The sequence below is a fragment of the Pyxicephalus adspersus genome, chromosome 2 (genome assembly GCF_032062135.1).
Source record: "Pyxicephalus adspersus chromosome 2, UCB_Pads_2.0, whole genome shotgun sequence".
Classification (NCBI taxonomy): Eukaryota; Metazoa; Chordata; class Amphibia; order Anura; family Pyxicephalidae; genus Pyxicephalus; species Pyxicephalus adspersus.
The window spans coordinates 13,487,837-13,508,873 of NC_092859.1; the positions used below are offsets into that span (position 1 = coordinate 13,487,837).

Consider the following 21,037-nt stretch of genomic DNA (forward strand, 5'->3'; position numbering starts at 1 on the left):
CTGATCACATTGTATGGGGGATTTTTAGTGTAATGTGCAAAGTACATGGATAAGCCAAAATACATGTTTGCAACGTAGGACGTGCTGAGATCACATATCATACCCATTTTGTGGCAAATTCATGAGAAAATCATTGAGATATATTTACCTTCCAAACATCTCCAAAATCCCCCCCCCCCCCCCCGTCCCCAGAGACCACCAAACTCCTTGTACACGCTCCTATTATCTCTCGTCTGGACTACTGTAACATCCTCCTCTCTGGTATCCTACTAACCCAACTCTCTCCTTTACAATCTAATATGAACGCTGCAGCCAGATTCATCCATCCTTCCCACTGCTCCTCTTCTGTTGCATTTGTTTGTAGTTCTCATCACTGGCTTCCATTTTTTAGCCATTCATTATCAACCATTACACTGGTGCAGTGGGCCCTGAGTATCTCCAGAGCAATGCTCGGCCTCGTAGCCAGAGAGTGCAGGCAGTTCCTGAATGATGGGATTGATGTCTTAGCCCCCTGCATATCTTAGACCTGAATCAGTCCTTTGGGACATTATGTACTGGTGCCACCGCCTCCACCAAGTAGCCCCATATACTGTCCAGGAGCTCACTAATGCCCTGATCCAGGGTCACTGCCTGGCACCCCATCAGAAGGGCACCACTTTGTTGGAATGCAGGCATATTGGGGGCATACACACTACTGATCTACAATATAAGTTGTGATGATATTCACATAAATTGAATCAGCTGGGATTTCATTTTTTTTATTTGATTTTCAGTGTGGTTTTGTATCCTGTCCACAGCGAGTTAGTAAGTTTCTTTCCATTGACTGTTTATACATCACTTTGTTCCCAGCAAATTATACAATGTATATTACTAACAATTTGTATAGTATGTTATTTCAATCTTCCCTTAATTTTCCCGAGTAATGTATAGCTATAGGCTGGAATTTGAAATAACAAAATGAATACGTAAGGTTCTATTTTCTATCATCTTTCCAGATGCACACATTCTTGTTAGATGCAAAAAACTGTTACTGATCCTTATTATTGTCCTATTTCTGCTTCCAGCTTATTACCTTTAGGAACTGACTGTTCACAAAGGGCTCCTTTACACTATATGATGAACGAGATGCATCTTGCTGTGTGTAATTGTCATTATTCCGCTTGTATTCTATGGTGTATGGTAATAATGGCAGCATGTCCAGGCAGCGGATTGGACGATAGATGACATTTCAGAGGTACATTGGTTGTTGATTGGTTGTCTGATGACAACCAGGTGGCCATTGGAAAGTGCCGGAGAGAACATTGCACTTATTATTTCCGTTTGCATTGCATTCAGCATGCCATTCATTTGAATAGATTTAAAGCACTGCAGACCACAAAACAAATTTTGTTTTTTAGGTTAACCACTAAATATACATGGCAGTGCATCATCATCAGTTATTGGCAACCCAGCACACCAACACATGGAAACGCATGCTAACACAACACACTTAGTATGAATGAGCCCCTACTGTCTAACATTCCCCACCACTTACCAGGTGCCATTGTTATGAGATAATCAGCGTTTTTCATATCACCTGTCAGTAGTTTTAATGGCTTGAAAGATCATTGTATGTCCCAAGGTGGGAGCACATGTAGTATTATGCAACAAAAAACTGTTCTACCTTGTTGAAACATTGAATATTTATTTTGGCTTTTTGTGCTGATCAGCTGAGGAACTTTTGCATTGTGTTGTCTTTTCACAGGGACACGATGATCCTACAATTAATCCATTCTGCGTAAATAAGAAATCAGCTGAACTTATAAAAAAATAAAATAATCATCTGCAGACAGAAATCACACAATGAACATGGGAGACACAGAGGATTGAAACAGATGCAATGTATTGTTCATGACTGTCCAGAAGCTGTAATCCATGATTTTGGTAAGGTACATAGAACAGTGCAATGTGATAACAACAATCTCATAAAGAACGACTCTACAGTTGGTCTATATTACACCATAGAAATATACAGAGTATGCAGCTATATGTCTCACCAGGAGCACTGACAGTATCAGCACCTCTCAAACCCGAGGCGCCCACCCATAGAGTAAATGTACAATCTTAACATTATAGTATGTACAAAGAGAAAAAAATCACTTTATTTTTTATATATATCTTTTATTTATTTATTTGAAACCAATCACTCTTCAGTTAAAATTAAAAAATAAAATAAAAACTGTACAAGAATCATTAAAGGATTCGATTGAGGCTTAACCTCCCCCTGCCTGTCGCTGGAATTGGGAGCCGTATTCCAAGCCGCTACCATCCAGCAAAGCAGGGGGACAAAACTCCCAGCAGCCCCAGGGAGGCCCACAATGCTCTATTGTTTGTAGGGTCCCTCTGGTGCGTCCGGGGTTCCTTTATAAAGATGGCTAAATTAGAAAAAAAACAAGACCTACAGTACTGTGTACAGAAATGGCATTTTGATTCATTTTGTTTCTGTTCATTCTTCACACAAACATTTTTTTGTTACCGTGACATGTCAAAGTTTAATAACAAGTAAAATATATTCCATACAAGATGGCGGAGAGACATCACAACCCGTCTCCACTGGCCGTTTGGTAAAACACGTGTGAATCTGGTGCGGCGGATCGAACAAAAATAATGTAAAGCTGTGACACCAGTGACCCTCCACCACCCAACACACAAAATCGAGACTGGATCGTTGTATTGCCAATAGAAATGCAGCAAAGGGGCTTTTACACCACGAGAAATAGACCATGGCTGAGAAAGGTTAAAGCCCAGCTAAACATTAAGATTAAATCTGCTACATACATACACTTGCACCAAAATAAAAGGGTTCCCGGGCCCTCTGCGGAGTCAGAACGGGAATTCTCCAACCAGCAGGGAGCTGGAGTTGTCCTGATTGGTATATCAATTCATCGGGCATGTTGGACTTCTATAGAGAATCCATTGGGTACAACATGGTGGCAGGAGACAGGCATTTTATCCAGGATGTAGCTGCTTTCTAGGGGAAATAAATTGTAACTCCTTTTATTTTGATGTACCAGGAATGTATTTTATTATTATTATTATTATTAAACAGGATTTATATAGCGCCAACATATTACGCAGAGCTGTTCCCTAAGATCAGCTGAGCTTTATATTTGTAGGATTATTCCAAACCTGCTTCCTTGATTTATCTGCTCACATACCTCTCACACCTCAAATTATTGGCTTTGCCCTTTAATAAAACTCTATCACCACCATCACTGAGCACACCTATTCTATTTTGTTTTTGAACCAAGACGTTAAACAATAGGTTGGGGACTATGAAGACCAAAAGCTTATTTATATAAAAGAGCTACCTGAACATTTTATAAGTCTACTTACTATGCAACGTTTGGATGGAAAATGTTTTTTTCTGGAAATATGACATAAAATAACTTGTATTTTGGTTTACTGATTGTTTTATAGAAAACACAAGTGGAATAGTGAAAATCATGGTAATGGACGGTGAACAAGTTGGAAAGGATGATGAAAATGCATATATTATTTTATGAGCATGAAATAGTGGGTGATGGAAACCCTTTACAGAGGAAGCCATGGTACTCTCACACTTGAAAAGGTGGGCTTTTTGGCAAATACAGAGTTTTCCCCCCAGGTTGCTTGCAATCCTGCCAATGGTGTGTTTACTATAGCCATGGTTTCTGGAAGTTTTGTCCAGGCTCTTTTAAGATGAAAGCAATAATGACCCAGTACAATATAGAATGGCACATGGAACAAGCTGAATCTGCTAAATGTGCACATAATCAATGTAGATCTCTTCTTTTAGCTTGTGTAATGAATGTTCATGATCATCTGATGAGATGCGTGATCATCTCCAAAGGTTTACTGCAAGCCAATCTGTCCTCAACCAGGATCCATTGGAACCCCAGGGTTCCTCTAGAAGTTGCTAGGGGTTTCTTGAGCAATAAGCAACTTGTACCTCTCAGGTCAGTTTACTAACACCAATGATCTTTTTGGCCATCTGTAATGATGACATTCTTCCAAATGGACAGCAATATAAGCGGTATTCTCCCTATTGCCACCATATAGTAAATATAAAGCTATTGAAATTTTCCAAAGACTAGATGAAGTGGCTCTTAGGATCCTGAAATGTGTTTGCATATGACAAATGTTTCTTCCCGTAGTGACTCAATGGTGGTCATGAAGGGAATACAAAAGATAATTTATTTGTATTAAGGGGACATGGTTCTGTTCCGGGTTAGCACTGTGAACACACTAGGCCAGCCCTCTTTGTGGCACTAAGATTCCAGGTTTGAATCTCGGTCAGGCCTCTATCTGGAGTATGTTCTCTGTGTTTGTGTGGGTTTCCTCTGGGAACTTCAGTTTCCTCCCAGAGCACAAAACACACTGGTAGGTAAATTGGCTTTTCTCCTTTGTGTAGGCAATGGCATATGACCATGACAAAGTCATTAGATTGTGAGCTCCTCCAAGAACAAATTAGTGTGATGACTGTGGACTGCTGTGATTACTTGTGGATCAAGAGACATGGATCTTTGTACAGACTGAAGAAACCAGCAATACATTTCTCAGGATGGTGATTATAAACTAACAGGTTATGGCCATCAAACATTTAGGAGCAACAAATAGAACAATATGAAAAGATCCAAGCATACCAAAAATCACTCTATGCTCTGTCTTCTTTTACAAGGATAATTGTCACTTTAAGCTTTACATATTTCTATTTAGCCCTTAAATGTTCCAGTTTGCTGGGTTTTAAACTACTCAAAAAAAGGACCAAATGCAAAACCATGGCATCATTACCACCTAATTGACTTATATTGGAGATGGACCGCAACCATTTTTGTTGGCCAGCACAAAACCCTAACCTAACTTCTTCCAACATCAGTACCTTGATGTGTAAAGACTGAGTGCGTACACCTTCCCATGGACACAATCCAAAATCTTGTGGAAAGCCTTCCCAGAACAGTGGCACTTGATACAGTTATAAAAGGGATGTGATAACTCCATAATAGTGACCATGGGTTTTGGAATGGGATGGCCAACAAGCTCACATAGTATAGGTCTGATAGTCAGGTGCCCACAAACCTATGGCCGTATAGTACATACTAAACCTGATCTGCAGGCCTGAGATAAAGAAAATAAAAATGCATGAGTGAAAATGTCATGATTATACTATATGTGAAGACATAACAACACTAGGCCCACCTCTCCTGTGCTACACCAACTTCACCAACACTAAACTAAACCATTCCTTCACAGATTATGGTTTTGTTTTTAAGATATCCCTGTATCTGCTAATATCTATGGCTCAAAAATACATGAACTGAAAAAAGACCCACATTTCCCCACAGTAATGGTTCAATAATAGCTAGACCACCATTTTTTTTAAGGTTGTCTCATCTTATGTTCACCAAAAGTGTGATAATGTGGTGACAGATTGCCCCTCAAATGGAAGTTCTCACCTCCTAGTTTCATCTATCCCCTCACCTACTTTGCGGTATAGCATAGGACCAAAGTTAGGACTTCAAACTTTTGGTGGCATGAAGAAGTGGAACTCTGCCTGCCCCCCCTCTGACTGATAGAATGAGTCAGGGGAACTCTATGGCTCACTAGATTGAGAGGAGGTAATGCACATTTTCCTTTCACCCAAATGCTCACAGTTCCATTTAAAGAGAATATTTGATAACAGTACTGTAATAGAGCAGGTTGTAGGCAGTTTTTCACCTTCCTTGTACAATAAAATGACGACAGTAAAAAGATCACGTTAGGCAGAAACATTAGCATGATTAGCAAACATAGAGAACACAACAGCAAATGGCTGATCTATTCCTTGATACAGGTTAGTGTCCATGGAAAAGGCTTTTTTATCATAAAGACAAAATAAAGTGCAAACCAGAGACCTTTCATACTATGACTTCTATACGAGAATTTCTAACTAAAGACAATTCCATACTTTTTACAATCTTTACATAAGTGTTCATCTTCATAATCTGTATATATATATCTATAAATATTTCATACTGTTAAATATTCTTTATATTCTTAAATCACTCTTGGACCATCTGATAAATTACATTGTTATTGTTGTGTTGAAGGTATTGGTACCACCCCATTTCTTGAAGTTATTGTCTTCTCAGAATAAGAGCAGCCAAATATAATAAAGATTGGAAGGGTCCGGTAACTCAAGCTTGCCAAGGAACACTTTAGAAGGATCAGCAAATACAGCTGCAATTGGTTGAACATTTCCTTTTAATAAGATGGAAATCAACAAAGCATCACCCTGCAAAAAAACGATTGTCCCTATTCATTTGAAGCTACGCTATCTCCTCAATATTGTGCAATCTTCTATCTGTGGTGCAAATTGCAAATCCTTAAGTCAGCAAGTCACAGAACTCTAAGGGGTCCATAAATGATCAACAAATCTCTGAAACATTCCCTGGTGGAGAATATATTACTGTCATTGAAATACATGGACCTAGAAGATTCCCCACCAGGGAATGTTTCAATGAAGGTCAGATTCACTGCTTTATACACAGACCCCTAGGAAATGATTGAGCTCCAACAGCTACACCATGATAGCTGGAAATAGGAACCAAAATGGGTGGGAAAATACTTTAATTTTGTACCCATGTTATCAATATTGGCAAATCATCCTTATATTATCCCACATTACAGGATTTGTTTAACCTAAAACTTTTTTTTTATTGTAGAATGGGAAAGGGCTTGAATCTCTTCTGGTATTTTACGTTTATACAGAGATTTACCCTCACTTGATGTCATGGTGACATCAGCTTCACTAGAGAGGGAAAATCTGCAATAGAAATAAACATTTGTATCAAAATAGTAGAAGCAGAAAGCTGGAGGTTCACAAGGCTAAGATATTACATTGCTTGAACATTTTGTTCTGATATTTTCATTGAAGCAAAAATGAGAATAAACTTGAGTAATTCTGAGGAATTAAGTGATGGTTTTCCGCCATATTTAAACCCAACAAGTTCTCCAGTAACCAATCTATTTCCCTATATAGCAGTTAGAATGGTAAAATCTGGCACCAAGAACAATTCTTAGTTCTGGCGATCCATCATAAAGGTCAACCCAAAACCCAACCATGATACAGCTGTTTTGCTGATACAGAAGATATAGACCTCTAGTTTCGATGGCCATAGTTTTATTTTTTTTTTAATGAGCCTATCTGTGCCATGTTTCCCGAGGGGACACCCTAAATACTCGATGCATACCACTGTATATTGATATTCTTTGGAAAGATGCAAAAAATAAAAATGCAGAAATATGCAAAAATAAAATGAAAGAAAAACCATGTCAGATGATAATGAAAAAAATTAAGATTTTTGTTCATTCTTTTCACAGCAGACAGCCCTTTCACATAAATGATAAAAACACACAAAATGACTTTTTAGGACTATGGCAAATCAATTTTGGCTTAAGGCAAAACAGAATTACATATAAATATACATGACTTGCAAAATCTGTAAGCTGCTTCTCCATTACCCAAACAAGATCACACAAAGGAGAGCTGGAGCTGTCAGAACACTTGTGGCGGGTTGGTCCACACAAGTGTCGATGAACTAAGCTGAGGGTTTTCATAATAGAAAACTGGCCAAGTATTGGACCGGGAGAGTATGGCAGCAAAAGACTGGTGGAAGTGGCACTTGTTGTGGACTGTCATTGTCGATCGGCTTTTGTTTGCTTTAGAACTATTTTTATCCCCATAAAGCTGATGCAGGTCAACTGTAATGGATTTTGAATGGTCTCAGATTTGTCTCGATCTGACGTGTAAAGTAAGCCACATTTGTCAATCGAAACTCATCATCAGGGCCAATTCTCACCAAACAAAATCAGATTTTCTCTTATGGGTCCTCTTGGATGTAATTACAGAATGTTCTGCCACCATTTCACATTACTTTTCCAGATCTGGCCTAATCTATATTGGCAAAGCTAAACACTTTGGAAATACAATGAAGTTTAAGATTTTCACATTGGATTACAAAAATAAATTAAGTTAAATTTTCTATTTAAATTCAATGTGAAAAATGTGTACCTTTTGGGTAAAAGTTGGTTGTATAAAATGTAAAAATAGATCCCTAAGAGGTCAGCTTGGCCCTGCACATTCTAATTCTCCCTATTGACCAGCAAAGCTTCAGATTGATGGACCAGGTCAGAATTTACATGTCACTTCATCTTTTATATTTCTTCACCTACTGATGCAGATTATATCGATGGTACCATCTATTTCGGAAATATGTTTTATCATTTGCTGAGTCTGGATTGCTGAAATCAGTGAAAGGAAACTCTATGGCCTAGTATGGGATTGTAAAGTCTGATAGGGCTGGAGTTTTTAAAATTGCCCCTTCCCTTTATTTAGAATGGAACAGGAATATGTAATATGTTTAGGGATATTCCTAATAACCCTAAAAATATTTTATAGTCTTAAGAAATAATATTCTTTTCAACACCAGCCAAGCTCACTATGCCCGAGGAACTTCTCACCTCACCTAATTTTCAGAATCACATTTGTGTGTAATGTAAAAAAAATAAAATAAAATAGGAAACCTAAGAGTGGAAAACAGAAAACGGGTATAATGTCAGTCTTTGATAGACGCAGCTTACAGATATGCAAGTATTTGGCAACAAAAAAAACACATTCAAATAAATAAGAAATACAAAATGACAAAATATATAAACAGTAAAACAAAAACAATATAAAAAAGCGAAAGACAAAAAATAAAAACTGCTGGTGGAAAAATCAAAATATACATTTTTTTTTTATTTCTACCCTGCAGACGCTTTTGCAGCTTGCCGTCTTCTAAAATAAAAACGCTTTGAGTGTATTGCCAGCGTGTGCAAGAGAGAACTACAAGTAAGTGGAAGGAAGACCATCGGCCAAGCTGCAAGAGGCTCAGACAATTACAATCTCTCTGTCTCCCATATCAGTCCATCTTAGCTTTATTTTTTTTTGTTTTTTTTAGTTAGCAAACACCAAAATTTTTGTAACTCTCTGGCGTTGACGTGGATTTTGTGAGAAAAGGCCATCAATAAATTATAAGCATTTACAAAATATATATATTATATATATATATATAGATATATCTATGTTGAGAGATTTAAGAGAAAGAGAGAAAGAATTAAATAAAATATTACTTTTTTGTACCCAAAAAAAATGTCTTTTGGAGGCTACAGATTTCCACATTCGTTCACCGTTTAACTACCAAACAAAGGGCGATTTAGGGTTAGGTTCTACCCGCCTCTGTGGCAGTGGAAAGGTCAGTTCTATTATTGTTCCACTTCATATAAACGAAACACTGTCAACCCCATTGAGGAGGTGAAAGTTAAGCCCTGTCCATATGACCTCTCATCATTATCATCGATGCTGCCGTTATTTCTTTTTTGTTACCCAGAAACCTTTGCCAATGGAGCGCCATCTGCCACACAACAAAAGACACAGAGATACAAGTACATAAAAGGCACACACCTTTTCCACAGTCTCTGGAATCCTACGTCACTCTCAGAAAGAATAAAACACTCTGAGAAGTGAGCTCAGTTTGCTGAGCTGGTAGGTTTCTCTTTGTTTTACAAATTAAAAAAAAAAATCATTAAAATTAAAATTCATTACATTTCTGCTCACTTCTTGATGGGATATTTGTTCATTTTTTCCAAAAGAAAAAAAAAAAAAAGCAAAACAAAAAACAAAATGGCTTTGTAGTTGCATGCGCAAACTTAGGAACGGAACTTGGTTTCCTCGTTGCATCCGTTTGAAAAGGGAAATAAAATGTTTTTTTTTTTAAACAAAAAAAAAAAGCACTCAGAAAAAAATATACAATATAGATTTTTTGTAGAGAGTGTGTTGTAACTTACTTATGGCAACAAACTCCTATTCTGTGCAAAGTATCGGAATCTACAGTAATTGTGTTTGTTCCCCTTGAGAATACAAAAACAACCTTCAAAAAGAAAAAAAAGACAAAAATAAATAAATATGAAACTGGAAATTAAGCACATTTTGATCTCCATGTAAAACAGGTCTTTGTGTGTTGTTAAACATCTTAGAGTTTATAGTCTTCCGTGGGTAAAGTTCAGGATTCCGCAGAACATGTGTCGTTTGATTGGTCGTCAGTCTGTGATGGTGGTTCTTCCTGTGTCGTGGGATCTTCTTCAATGTCCAGCTCAGGTTCTTGGATCTCGGGTGTTTGGAGCGCACAGCCCTCCTCTTCCTCGATGCCGCTGTTTCGGTCTTTGTCCGATTCGTCTGCTTCCTCCTCCAGTGTCAGTTCAAACTGGAATTTTTCCATACCACCCTCCTCGTCTTTGTCTTGATCATCCGGCGGCGGGGAAGGGCTTTGAGGGATCATGCCTTGGTACCAATCCCGGTTGTCCTCCAAGGTGTCCAGGATATCCTGAGCATCAGGGTGAACAAGATCCGCCCAGGTCTCCCACAGCGGGTGGACAATGTAATCGATAAAGCCAACCTGTTAATGGAGGAACACATTGGATTTACACCTTTGAAAAAAGAATCTACTGACTTCTAAAACTCAAAGAATCTAAAAGAATCTCACTTTTTTCATTTTACCCCATTGCTTTTGTGGTGCTAGAACAATAAAGCACTAAAACCACAAACAAATGTCTGATCTGTAAAAAACAAAAAACAAAGGTGCAGAGCAAGTTCACTTTGCAAACTTAAGTATTAGTGGAGTTAAGTGAAAATAATGTGCAACCCAACTGTGTGCATGGAATATTAAAAACATATAATGAAAAAAGTTGTATCATGGAGTAGCTCCTGCGTCTTAGTAAAGAATAGCAGATGCCCATCCCTCTTTTCACTAAAGTGGTGGTCAGTCCACCATCTTCAGGTGGCCATTCATTGGTCATTGTGTAAATTCAGTTTAATGATTAATATCTCGCTGATAATATTGATTTACCTAGCATACTTGATGTACATGTACCCGTTGATGGGCCCATTTGAGGGCCCACTCCAACAGGGTAAATAAATCAGCAGGGAGTGTTTTCCAACAATTAGAAGCCAATGGAAGAGCTCCCTGCTACTTAACAAAACAGTGGCTTCTGCTGGTTAGGGAGTGATCTTTGGATTGATCATTCACATTGGGTGCGTTTTGTTTCCACTATGGTGATGTACCTGTGATTTCTCTACAGAGGCGGTGTGCTTGTCACACATAGGGCTTATCTCCATCCCCCTTTCCCTCTCCTTGTCTCCTTGTCTGAAGAACTCCTCCAAGATGCGGTCAGTCCACTGACGGTACAGCTCCAGTGGTTTGGTTGGGTTGCTGAGATCTGCACAATGCACCATGTTGCGAAGAACCTGCGACAACAGATGGATGACAAAGCAACCAAGACTTAGATAATCTCAACTACCCAGACAGATGGGGCAGAATGTACAAAATATTCATGTCATTTTGATTTTCTCACTGCTTTTCTCAGCAGAACCAAGATTGACCTGGTGGCTATAGTAGGTACATATTCCAACCTGGCATTCAAGTTAAAAATTAAAAAAATTAATTCCCGCCTTCATCTATAGAGTGAAAGCAGGTAAAAACTTTGCTCAAATCTACATTATGTGTATACCCAATCAATGGACAATTGTTTCCCCCTCTAAAAAAAAGTTGAATTTTACTCTCCTGCCTCCATATGGAAGAGCTAACACTTTTACATTACAGTCTAGGTTGTAATTCTTCAACATATTCACAACACATCAGTACATTTTTCTGTATACAACTGAAAGAGGTTGCAGTCTATCGGTTCGATATTTTGTTAGACCCATGCACTTGGGAACGTCTCATTGCCACTGCCCATATACAGTTTGGTGGCAATGCTTATCGTTATCTTACATTTTGGCTGGTGGATCTGCAAGCATAGTGCAAGTGAAGACAGCAAATCCTCTTAAGCTTTTGTATCAGGAATGCTTTTAGGAGCATTTGTCATTTCATAGTTGGTCTCTTGATAAAAAGTGACAATGCAGGATAAGTAGCCATGCAACATTTTTCATGTCTGTGTATTGGCCCGTATTGGAAATACAAGTAAAAACCTCTATGTGAACAACAACAACTATACATAAAGTTACAACAAGACTGCAAACCTGGACTCCAGCTTTCCTCCTTTGTTCTTCCTTCCTCACTTACTGTGATCTCATTGCACACAGTGAGCTTCTCATAATGTGCATTAGATTAATAAAGGAAGTCAGATACAACCCCCTCACTTCCTGGCTGATGGATATACAGCATTAGCTTCACTGTTCCAGGCCTTTCACTTTTACCTATTGGATTTCAGCTCTTTCAATCGTGAAGGTTCCACATCACATGGAGGTGTTACCATGCCTAACTTTCTTAGAAAGCAATGTACAGCAGACTGCTGGCCCCTTCCACCAGTTATGATCAGCTTGCATTGCACATACAAACAGTGAAGATGTCACGGGGAAAACTAAATTAAATAAAAGGCCCTTTTTAAAATTACATTACAATGCTGGAAAAGTAGGTATCGGATGAGGCAAAATCTTAAAGATGAAGTTTAATCTGCTAAGTCCATGCTACCTCCATCTTCTGTTGTATGGTTAGATATACCAGTCTTCCTGTAGTAAAGAACGCAAAAAATACAGTACGTGTTCTATTAGATCACTTTGATAATCTGGTACTCACCTGTATCCTGTCTGTGTAGTTATCCAGCAACAAGACACCAGAACTGGTCACCTTTTTGGTCTCCACCATGGTCTTCAGGTCAGCCAATAAGCTCATGTGTTTGGACATATCAGTGGCTAGTACCTGGTAAGAGAAGGTAAGCTGTTAAGTTTTGAATATTGTTCTCCTTTAACACATTGTTACCTGCAGTGTAAACCGTGAAAAAACCACAACATTTACATGGCAAGCATGAACTTGACTTGTGAAACTTTAGTAGATGATGAGCTTTACATGTAATATCTAGGAAAGCCTGCCAATTATCAATTAATTGTAAGCTTTACAGTTATGTTGGATAGTCTTCTTTAGCAATGAAAATAGGTATGACAATTGGTTGACTACCCTGGAGTCCTTTTAAAGACACTCTTCCTACTTGGGTGACTCTGTTTGGTGTTCTTCGTTCTAAATCCTAACCATCACACATCACCAATTTTTCCAAGCTACCAACCTACATCAAGGCCAATGTCTGGGTTTTTTACTATAAGAGATGTCAGAATTTACATGGATATAAAACAGAAGTAGGGGTGCCATCTATAATGACTAAAACTATGCACATGGTAAGGTTTGACTGATATCCTCTATCTTTCTGTGGTAGATGGACTGCCTTACGCAAAGTTGCTTGTCCCAACGTGTGATATAACTAACAAGGCGCTGAAAACAAAATATCTCTGCCTTGAAACCATGGACATGACAGGTCCTTTTAAAGAGACTGCAGCAGGTTTAAAGTGCAGGATTCAAGAGCTGCACATACTTGATACTACCAAATTTAGTGTTCAACAAACAAAGGGCTAGAACAGTCTTATAAATATAAAGCTTGCTTGTACCTTCTGTGCCACTTGCACATTCCAACTGGGTAGACATTTGCAGCAAGCTCCAACATTAATCGATGCTTTGGCTATTAGCATGGTCCAGTATCTGACCCTATCTGAAAGTTTTTTGTGAAGCTGGTACAGCTATGTGCAATCTACATGTCTTTAATTTATAGCTTCACTGCCAAGAATAAATCCCATACCCTGGCTATATGTCACCCTAATGAAGCAACAAATATTCCATCCAAATACTAAAACAAGCTTGTGGGTCCTACTTCTTCAGAACTGCTGGGTTCTATGCTGTCTTATTAGGTGAATTTTAAAATCAGTACCAAGTGCTGCGGCGTGGACCAGGAATTCAGACAGCCTGCAGAAGTGTAGGGGTTAAGAATAAGGACTAAATAAAAGTTTCCAGATTTATAAATGGGGTATTGTGTATTTTACCTGAAAATACCAGGCAGTCCATGGATAAATGCTCCCTTCCCTTCCACAACCTGGAGAATACCAATGCACTTTCATGCCTTTGACATATACTGTTTGTCAGGGGTGTTGGTCTTATGTCATGCAGAGCTGCTCTCATGCATTATTTATGGGCATACAAGTAACAGGAGGTTGGTGTTCATGTAAGTCAGTGATGCCGTGCTTGTTGGCCTGTGCTCAGGGAGATGATGGATTACACTTGTCTTGTAGTATGATCTGTTCACAGATGCAGGAGATACAGCTGCATCTGTGAACATATCATACTACAGATATACCTAGGATATCGGGCATCCAGGGAGGGTTTAATTTAATATGCCAAACATTTTCATGTACTAAATAAATGTCATGCATACTGAGGGAGGGGGCAGACAGCAGAACTGTGTAGAGAGACTGAAATTAGCAAATCAATTGACCCAACATGCAGTAATTATGTGCTACATATGCCCAAAAAAAATTGACCAACATAGCACATCCCTATCCCCTGCTGCAGATTCCCCCACCATTTTTACTGGAAATTCATGTCTGTCAATGACAGCTGAGCTGTACTGCATGAAGAAGTTGGTCTGGGATGCCCAACAGGTGGATCGCAAAGGCAACGCGAGTAGATCACAGAGCTCTGCCTTTCAAAATAAAGTATACCACGCACAAGTCAAATTTTTTATTGTTGGTAGAGCATATTGGCCATTTTGAAAGAGGCTCGCAAGCCAAAAAAGTGTGGGCAACCCTGGTCTAGAGTTTCATGTTTTTGGCTGACATGAGCATATAGGCTGGCTTACCATATCGATCACCATCTTCCTCATCGTTTGCCGCTGGCGTTTGGTCAGGTTTTGGAAGATGTCGCAGCTCTCCTCTTGAAGTAGCTTGAACCCTACTGCCAGGTGGTGGTTCTCCAACACAGACTCATCGTTGTACATCAGTGCCAGTTCTGAATCTGTTAGTAACGTGAAAGAGACTTTAGTCATTTTGCCACAAATCACAACATATTACCAAGTGACCCTCTTCTCTGTACAGTGTTCTAGTGTTCTGTAGACTTAGACAGGGTTATCTGGCTTTTGAATAGCTTGGTACAATCATTGATTGCCATTTTGCACAGTTTGCTAAAATGCTGCATCGATATCTTGTGGGGGGACACTTTGTATCTAACAAATGAATACAGTGTGTAAGAAAGTCTGCAACTAGGATTTCAGTATAAATGTATTTAAAAAAAAGTGACTGAGTCTTGTATATGGGTGATAGTTTGCAAATGTAACTGCTGAAAACAACAGATGGTCTTTGTATGACGCCTATATGTGCATCTTATTTAAAAAAGGAACTTTACTCCTCTGATATTTACCTATGCTGTTCACTGTATAACAGATGGTCATTGTTTGGCCACAAATAATCCATAGACTGGTGTTGTAAAGCTTGTACAAAGATACGAATACCTAAATGCATTCATTCATCAGTTCAGCTGTTACACAACTACTTGGTGCTCTCTTTCTTCTAGTTTTGGAAGCTGGTTGGCAGAGGGTAAAGAGCACACAAACCGTGCAGGACCTTAAGAACCTTCAGAATGCTGTGAACCAGTAACTTCTGCTATGAATATTGTTCATTCAGACTAAAGCTGGGGCAACGGGTATGTCACACCAGCCTATACTTCCCTACCTGGACACAAAAGGAATACCACCATCATTTAAGGAAAATAGAAATTTGTCACACCCTCTGCCCATTTTCATTTGTTTTGCAAACAAAACAGCTTAAATCAGCAAAACAAATCTTGTGAGGTCATACAAGGAAAAGCAGACTAGACACCGGGCAGCAGGCACAATTTATGCCCCTCATCTGACAACCTAAAACAGAACTACAGGATGTATCTAGGAAGTTTATCTAGAACAGTCAAAAAAAATCTGACAGATCAGAATAGAATGAGGGGCACAATGTCACTTAGATATGATGTGAATTATATCTCCACTTTTGGAGATACTTTTGGCGGTTTTGCAGATTTTGAACATACAGAAAAAATGATGGCTGCTGTCCAGCTAATTTATTATTGGATCACATTTAAACGTGTACAACCACCTTTAAGAGAACCAGCAAAAAAAGGACATATCCTGTATGTAATATCCTATATTTTTCAACTTGTTGAACTGTTACAAATCCGCAGCCTTGGTTCTTTTAGATTCCTTGAATAATATACATGTATTTTCTCCCTGTCATCAGAAGTAGCCTCTAAAATAGGCTGAAATGTCTCCTGCCTGAGATAAAAGACACTCAAAAGCCAACATATAGAGAAAGCAAGCATGTAGTGAGCTCAGACTGAGATAAGTCACCTTGTCTGGTTGATTATCACTGACACTGGTATGAACTTTGTGCTCTGACAAGGTGAGAATACAGTTAGATATCAGCACACAAACCCATTCCTGAGAGGTGAAGTTGCATTAACATAACTACATCCAAATGTAGATTCAAATTCTCATAAATCTCAGTTCTTACCAGTTTTCTTTATGTTTTTTTTATTCACAGAAAGGGTTACCATTTATGAGTAATGGCTTTGGAGCTGTCCTATGTAGTCAGTCAAAATAAAAGAAATGTTTATCAGCATAATCCCATGCTACACTTCTATACCAGAGAGGAGGGAGAGTGCCTGGGCCGACAGCTTGCTTTATTCCTGGACAGATGTTCTAAGCTGTGGCTACCCTAAACCATTTGTGTTTCTGAGATTTCCCCATGATATAATCTTCTTTATCTACACAAGATGCTGGATCCACTTACTTGTATTAATAAGAAACTGATTGGAAACTCCGGGATGGTCCACATCATGAATGGCAGCTGCAAACAATGCTGCTAAGATCTCCAGATCTGTGAACACGGCCTGGGAAGGAAAGAAACGTCAAAGATCAGGCAGGGAACTTATATGTATGGAACAAAGCACACATACTAGAAAACTGAAACAATCCCGGAAATGTATATACATAAATAAACAGGAACAAAAACAGCTGCTCACTCCTCCATGACCAGTCTACAAATATCAGGACACAACCAGACAGAGAGGGCATTTTCTACAGTGATTATGTGATTGGAATTGTTTATTCAAATGGATCTCTTCAGGCTATAAAAATGTAATAACCTATTCCTCCCTATAATGTGTATATTATTAATTTGAAAGGCAAACAATTAATAACCTACCACGAAATGTGCTTTCTTTTGAGAGCCAGCAACCTAGAATTTGCATGGCTGATGGCTCTCAATCCTGGTTCTTACAGGCAGGAACTAATCAGGGTGTTTCTTGAATATGTAATCCCTATGTTACAAAATACTTGTTGCAAAATACTTTGGCAGAAAAAGTGTCACTGCACCACCAAGGTGACCATAGTCATTGGTTTAAAACTATGTTTGTTCGATATAATTACAGAAGAAGAAAAAATATTTATTATATTTATTATAATCAACAGTGTACAATAGATATACATATATATATATTATAATTATTTTATACGTTGTACAAATTATAGGTGTTGACAAATTAATGGACACACAGATGTTGCTACATAAAAATGTAATAAAGAGCAGCAAACTTTATCCCCTTCTGATGCAAGGAATGGTAGTATAATGGTAGATTTTGTCCTGACCAAATCATCTGGGAAAATTGCAGCTTTTGCTGAATATGTGGAATGTTTATACTTTGTATTTCCTGTGCACAGCTCAGTTTTTCACTGCCATTCATTATTAAACAGAACCCAACACTGGAATGGCTGAATTGGCTGGACAATCTAAGAGCGCAGAAGACTGTAAAGGAAACAAGGTGGAGGCCGCTGATCACGTCATCAGACCCTGGCTCGTGTTACTTGTGACGTCCATGTTGCCATCTCCATCTGTTTACACTGTGCATTATTAATATTTTCAGAGGGCTCAGAAGGATAGCTTGTAACTCCATCATATGCTCTCACTATGAGGTTTTAGTTTTGTCTGTGGACTGAGCCTACTAAGAAAACTGAAAAGACTTCTAACCAGTTCTGGCTATTGTGGGGAAAGGAGATGGGGCTCAGAAATATTTTGCCTTTACGGCTGCAGATCCAGCCTTGACATATACTTTTTTATATGGAATTACTTATTACATAAGGTGTCTCTTATTCATAAGGCTCATGATACATCTCTCTCACACACAAATATTTGAAAAGCAAAAAATATTATGAAGAATACAATGGTCTCTACCAAGTCAATACAAAACTCAAAAGAACAAAGAACCTAAAAAAGTTTTACCAAAAGTGACTTGCTATGTGATATTATAGAGTTAATCCTCCAAAATGATTTCCCCTATTTGCTTTCTACAGGTCTCCTGTGTTGTCTAGTACCCTGGAGAGTAGTTCTCTCTAATCAAGCTATGACAGAATTAATTTACCTTTTTTTTGCAAATCAACTGAAAAATCCTATGCAAAGTTACAGAAACCACTCAACATCTACTTGAATTCCTTCCCTTCAGATAGGGTTTCTTGAGCAATAAGGAATCTTTTCCTCCTATATAAGTTACCACTGACACTGGTGATCCTTTTAGATATCCATAATGAGGCGCGGTCATCATTGGCTAGCCAAAAGTGGTCCTTCTCATAGACCACCATTGTAATGGGGTCCTTCTCCATCAATCACCCTTACGGTGGGCATTCTTCACTGATTACCAATGTGTGTCCCTTTCCAGTGACAACTGCTACTCAAAGACAGGAAAACATCTCTCCAATGGGGTAACACACAGAAATAAAACTCGTAATGAGAAAACAATTGGCTGGAGTTAGGGGTTACCATCAATAGTAGCTCATATAGAGGGCTGAATAAATTATATGCAAGAATTACTGACATGAGTTGAATTCTGGTAAACACGGTTCCTCCTGCACCCTATTTAGAAACATGTTTGCTTGAAGGAAAAGATAGATAGGAGCAGATAAAGAATATTATTAGCCAGTATTTATATAGCGCCAACATATTACGCAGCACTTTACAAAGTCCATAGTCATATCACAAAAATGCTGTAGCTAAGAAGCCTCACATTTCCCATCCTGGGTTCTTTAGACAGCATATATGGGAGGATTAAACTCTGCACACCTCCTACTCTAACACAGCAAAAATGCTATGTTATAACAAGAATGTCTTATACAAATTCCCCATCTTTACCCAATATTGTCCCCTCACTTACATCTAATGCCGGTGTGGAGAGAAGGACATGTGTGGACTGTGTGACGTCAGCAGCGTGCAAGCTATTGTGGTATGCCACGTCTGCATGGTAGTGGTCTTCTAGGGTCATCAAGTAGGTGATTAACGTGTCCACAGGAATCTTAAAGGTCTTACAAAGCTCTCTCTCCTGCAGAAAAGGAAAAGGTGGGGATTACTTATAATAAAGATTTTCAGTGGAGACACAATCAGGTATAACACACATTTATGAACTCTGGTGCAAACACGTTTTTGTTGTTGGACCTGTAAATAAAATATAGCAAACATCGGCTTGGGAAAGGAATCGAACATATTTGTAAAGGACAACAAAATTATGTTAAAGAACTTCAATGTGTTAAAGAGACAATGTCACCTGATATTTTAGGTCTGTTTGACACTGTACCATGATAACCCATCCGCTGGTGCTTCTCAACTTTAGAAACCCCACACTGGGTAAGCTCCAGGGTTGGCATTTATCTGGACAAAGGATGGAACTTCCCCTTCCCAACCGAAACATCGTCAGGCCAGGATCGGCCTCTTAGCACTGATCATTGTCATGGGAAGGAGGACATATTCCTAAAAGCCTTGCCTTGTTATAGCAACAGGCTAAGGATGGAGCGCAGAAAGGTGAGAACCTCAGATAGACTATAATCAGGCACTGAATAGGCAGATTGACAATGGCTCTTAAAGTGCGTCTGGATCTGCTCGGGTTAACGCTAAATACTTAGCTTTAAGTAACACACACAATATTTCATCAGAAACTTTGGCAAACAAGGCTTGCCGTGGTTCATTATAAGCTTCCTGCTTATGGACTTCTCTAGCAAACTTTTTCAAGCTCAAGCATCCTACTTACCTGAAATATGGTGTACATTATACAGCTCAGCGGACGGTTATTGGAATATTCCGCTACTCTGAAGATATTAAGGCCCCACTTGTTTAGATTATCCAATTCCTGGAACATACAGAGAAAGATATGAGAATTATTACAGGTTGATGAATTCACTTACAGGTCAGGTTACTGTACAGGTCAACAAATCATAAAATTTGAGGGTCACTTTTTAAAATGTGTGTTTTGGCTGCTGGCTCAGATTGACATATCACAAAAGAGAACACAGTCCACAGACACTAAACTAATTCACACAGACTGACAGGTAAGGCATAAACCAATCATAAACACAAGGTTGTCAGTAGAGTTACCACAGCACTTTGAGGCAGAGTGTGGCGCCAAACACCCCGCAAACATGCCATTGTGTCACAGAAAGGAAGGTGGTGAAGCTTAGTATCACACAATACTCAGGCAGTGTAGGGTCCTACAAGCCACAACACTACATACTTATGATAAGGGGGATTGTGTTATGGTACCAGGAGGCCATTGAAAGGCAGGAGTTTATCTACCCATGTTTAACATTGCCTGGTATATTTGGGTATGTTATCTTCCAGTGTAACTTCAGTTTGCTCAAGTATCAGCCTCTGTTAAGGCATTCTTTTCAAATGCATTTAAATAGCAAAGCAAGTCAATTGCAGCCTCTGAGCTGCCAGGTGCACTGCTTAATTTAAGTCAATGGGATTTTTCTGACCTGCATTTGATGTGTTTAAAACACACGTCAAATACAGAAAAACAACCTCAGAGATTTGAGCCCTAACTTGTAATGTTTCTATGACCTTGCAATCAGTTATGGCTGTCATAATGACATGGTGTAAAGGTCTTTTAAATAATTCAAAAGTATGTCAAGAACAACATTCAGTTATATATATATGTCTCGAGGTCAGGAAATGAGGGTAAATTTCCCACAAAAGGACACAGACCGAGAATAAAACATAGCAGGGGTCTTGGTTTTTCTATACTCTATACAATTTAGGTTA

General features: G+C 38.8%; 2 protein-coding genes and 1 long non-coding RNA gene across 12 annotated transcripts in view; 2 read left to right on the top strand and 1 right to left on the bottom strand.

Annotated features, from left to right (window-relative positions):
• KEAP1 (kelch like ECH associated protein 1) overlaps nt 1-9,828 on the top strand; it is a 35,179-nt gene extending 25,351 nt beyond the window's left edge. The window contains exons 7-8 of one of the 4 annotated variants that reach the window (XR_011919276.1): nt 1,745-3,610; nt 6,108-9,828. The gene's annotated coding sequence lies outside the window, so the exon portion shown is untranslated. Of the gene's footprint in view, nt 1-1,744 lie in introns of all 4 variants that reach the window. The other 3 variants (XR_011919277.1, XR_011919278.1, XR_011919274.1) reach the window with 3 other exon arrangements.
• PDE4A (phosphodiesterase 4A) overlaps nt 7,337-21,037 on the bottom strand; it is a 301,715-nt gene continuing 288,014 nt past the window's right edge. For all 7 annotated transcript variants that reach the window (XM_072399609.1, XM_072399606.1, XM_072399607.1 and 4 more), the window contains 7 exons: nt 20,028-20,126; nt 19,161-19,325; nt 16,748-16,847; nt 14,773-14,927; nt 12,672-12,794; nt 11,159-11,341; nt 7,337-10,493 (listed from right to left, as the gene is read on the bottom strand). In XM_072399609.1, coding sequence (XP_072255710.1) covers nt 10,101-10,493; nt 11,159-11,341; nt 12,672-12,794; nt 14,773-14,927; nt 16,748-16,847; nt 19,161-19,325; nt 20,028-20,126 — 1,218 coding nt within the window. In that variant the 3' untranslated portion in view covers nt 7,337-10,100. The remainder of the gene's footprint in view (nt 10,494-11,158; nt 11,342-12,671; nt 12,795-14,772; nt 14,928-16,747; nt 16,848-19,160; nt 19,326-20,027; nt 20,127-21,037) is intronic.
• LOC140322944 (uncharacterized) lies at nt 11,338-19,166 on the top strand. The gene is made up of 3 exons (XR_011919279.1): nt 11,338-12,807; nt 15,483-15,611; nt 16,499-19,166. It is a non-coding gene; the product is annotated as an uncharacterized lncRNA (long non-coding RNA).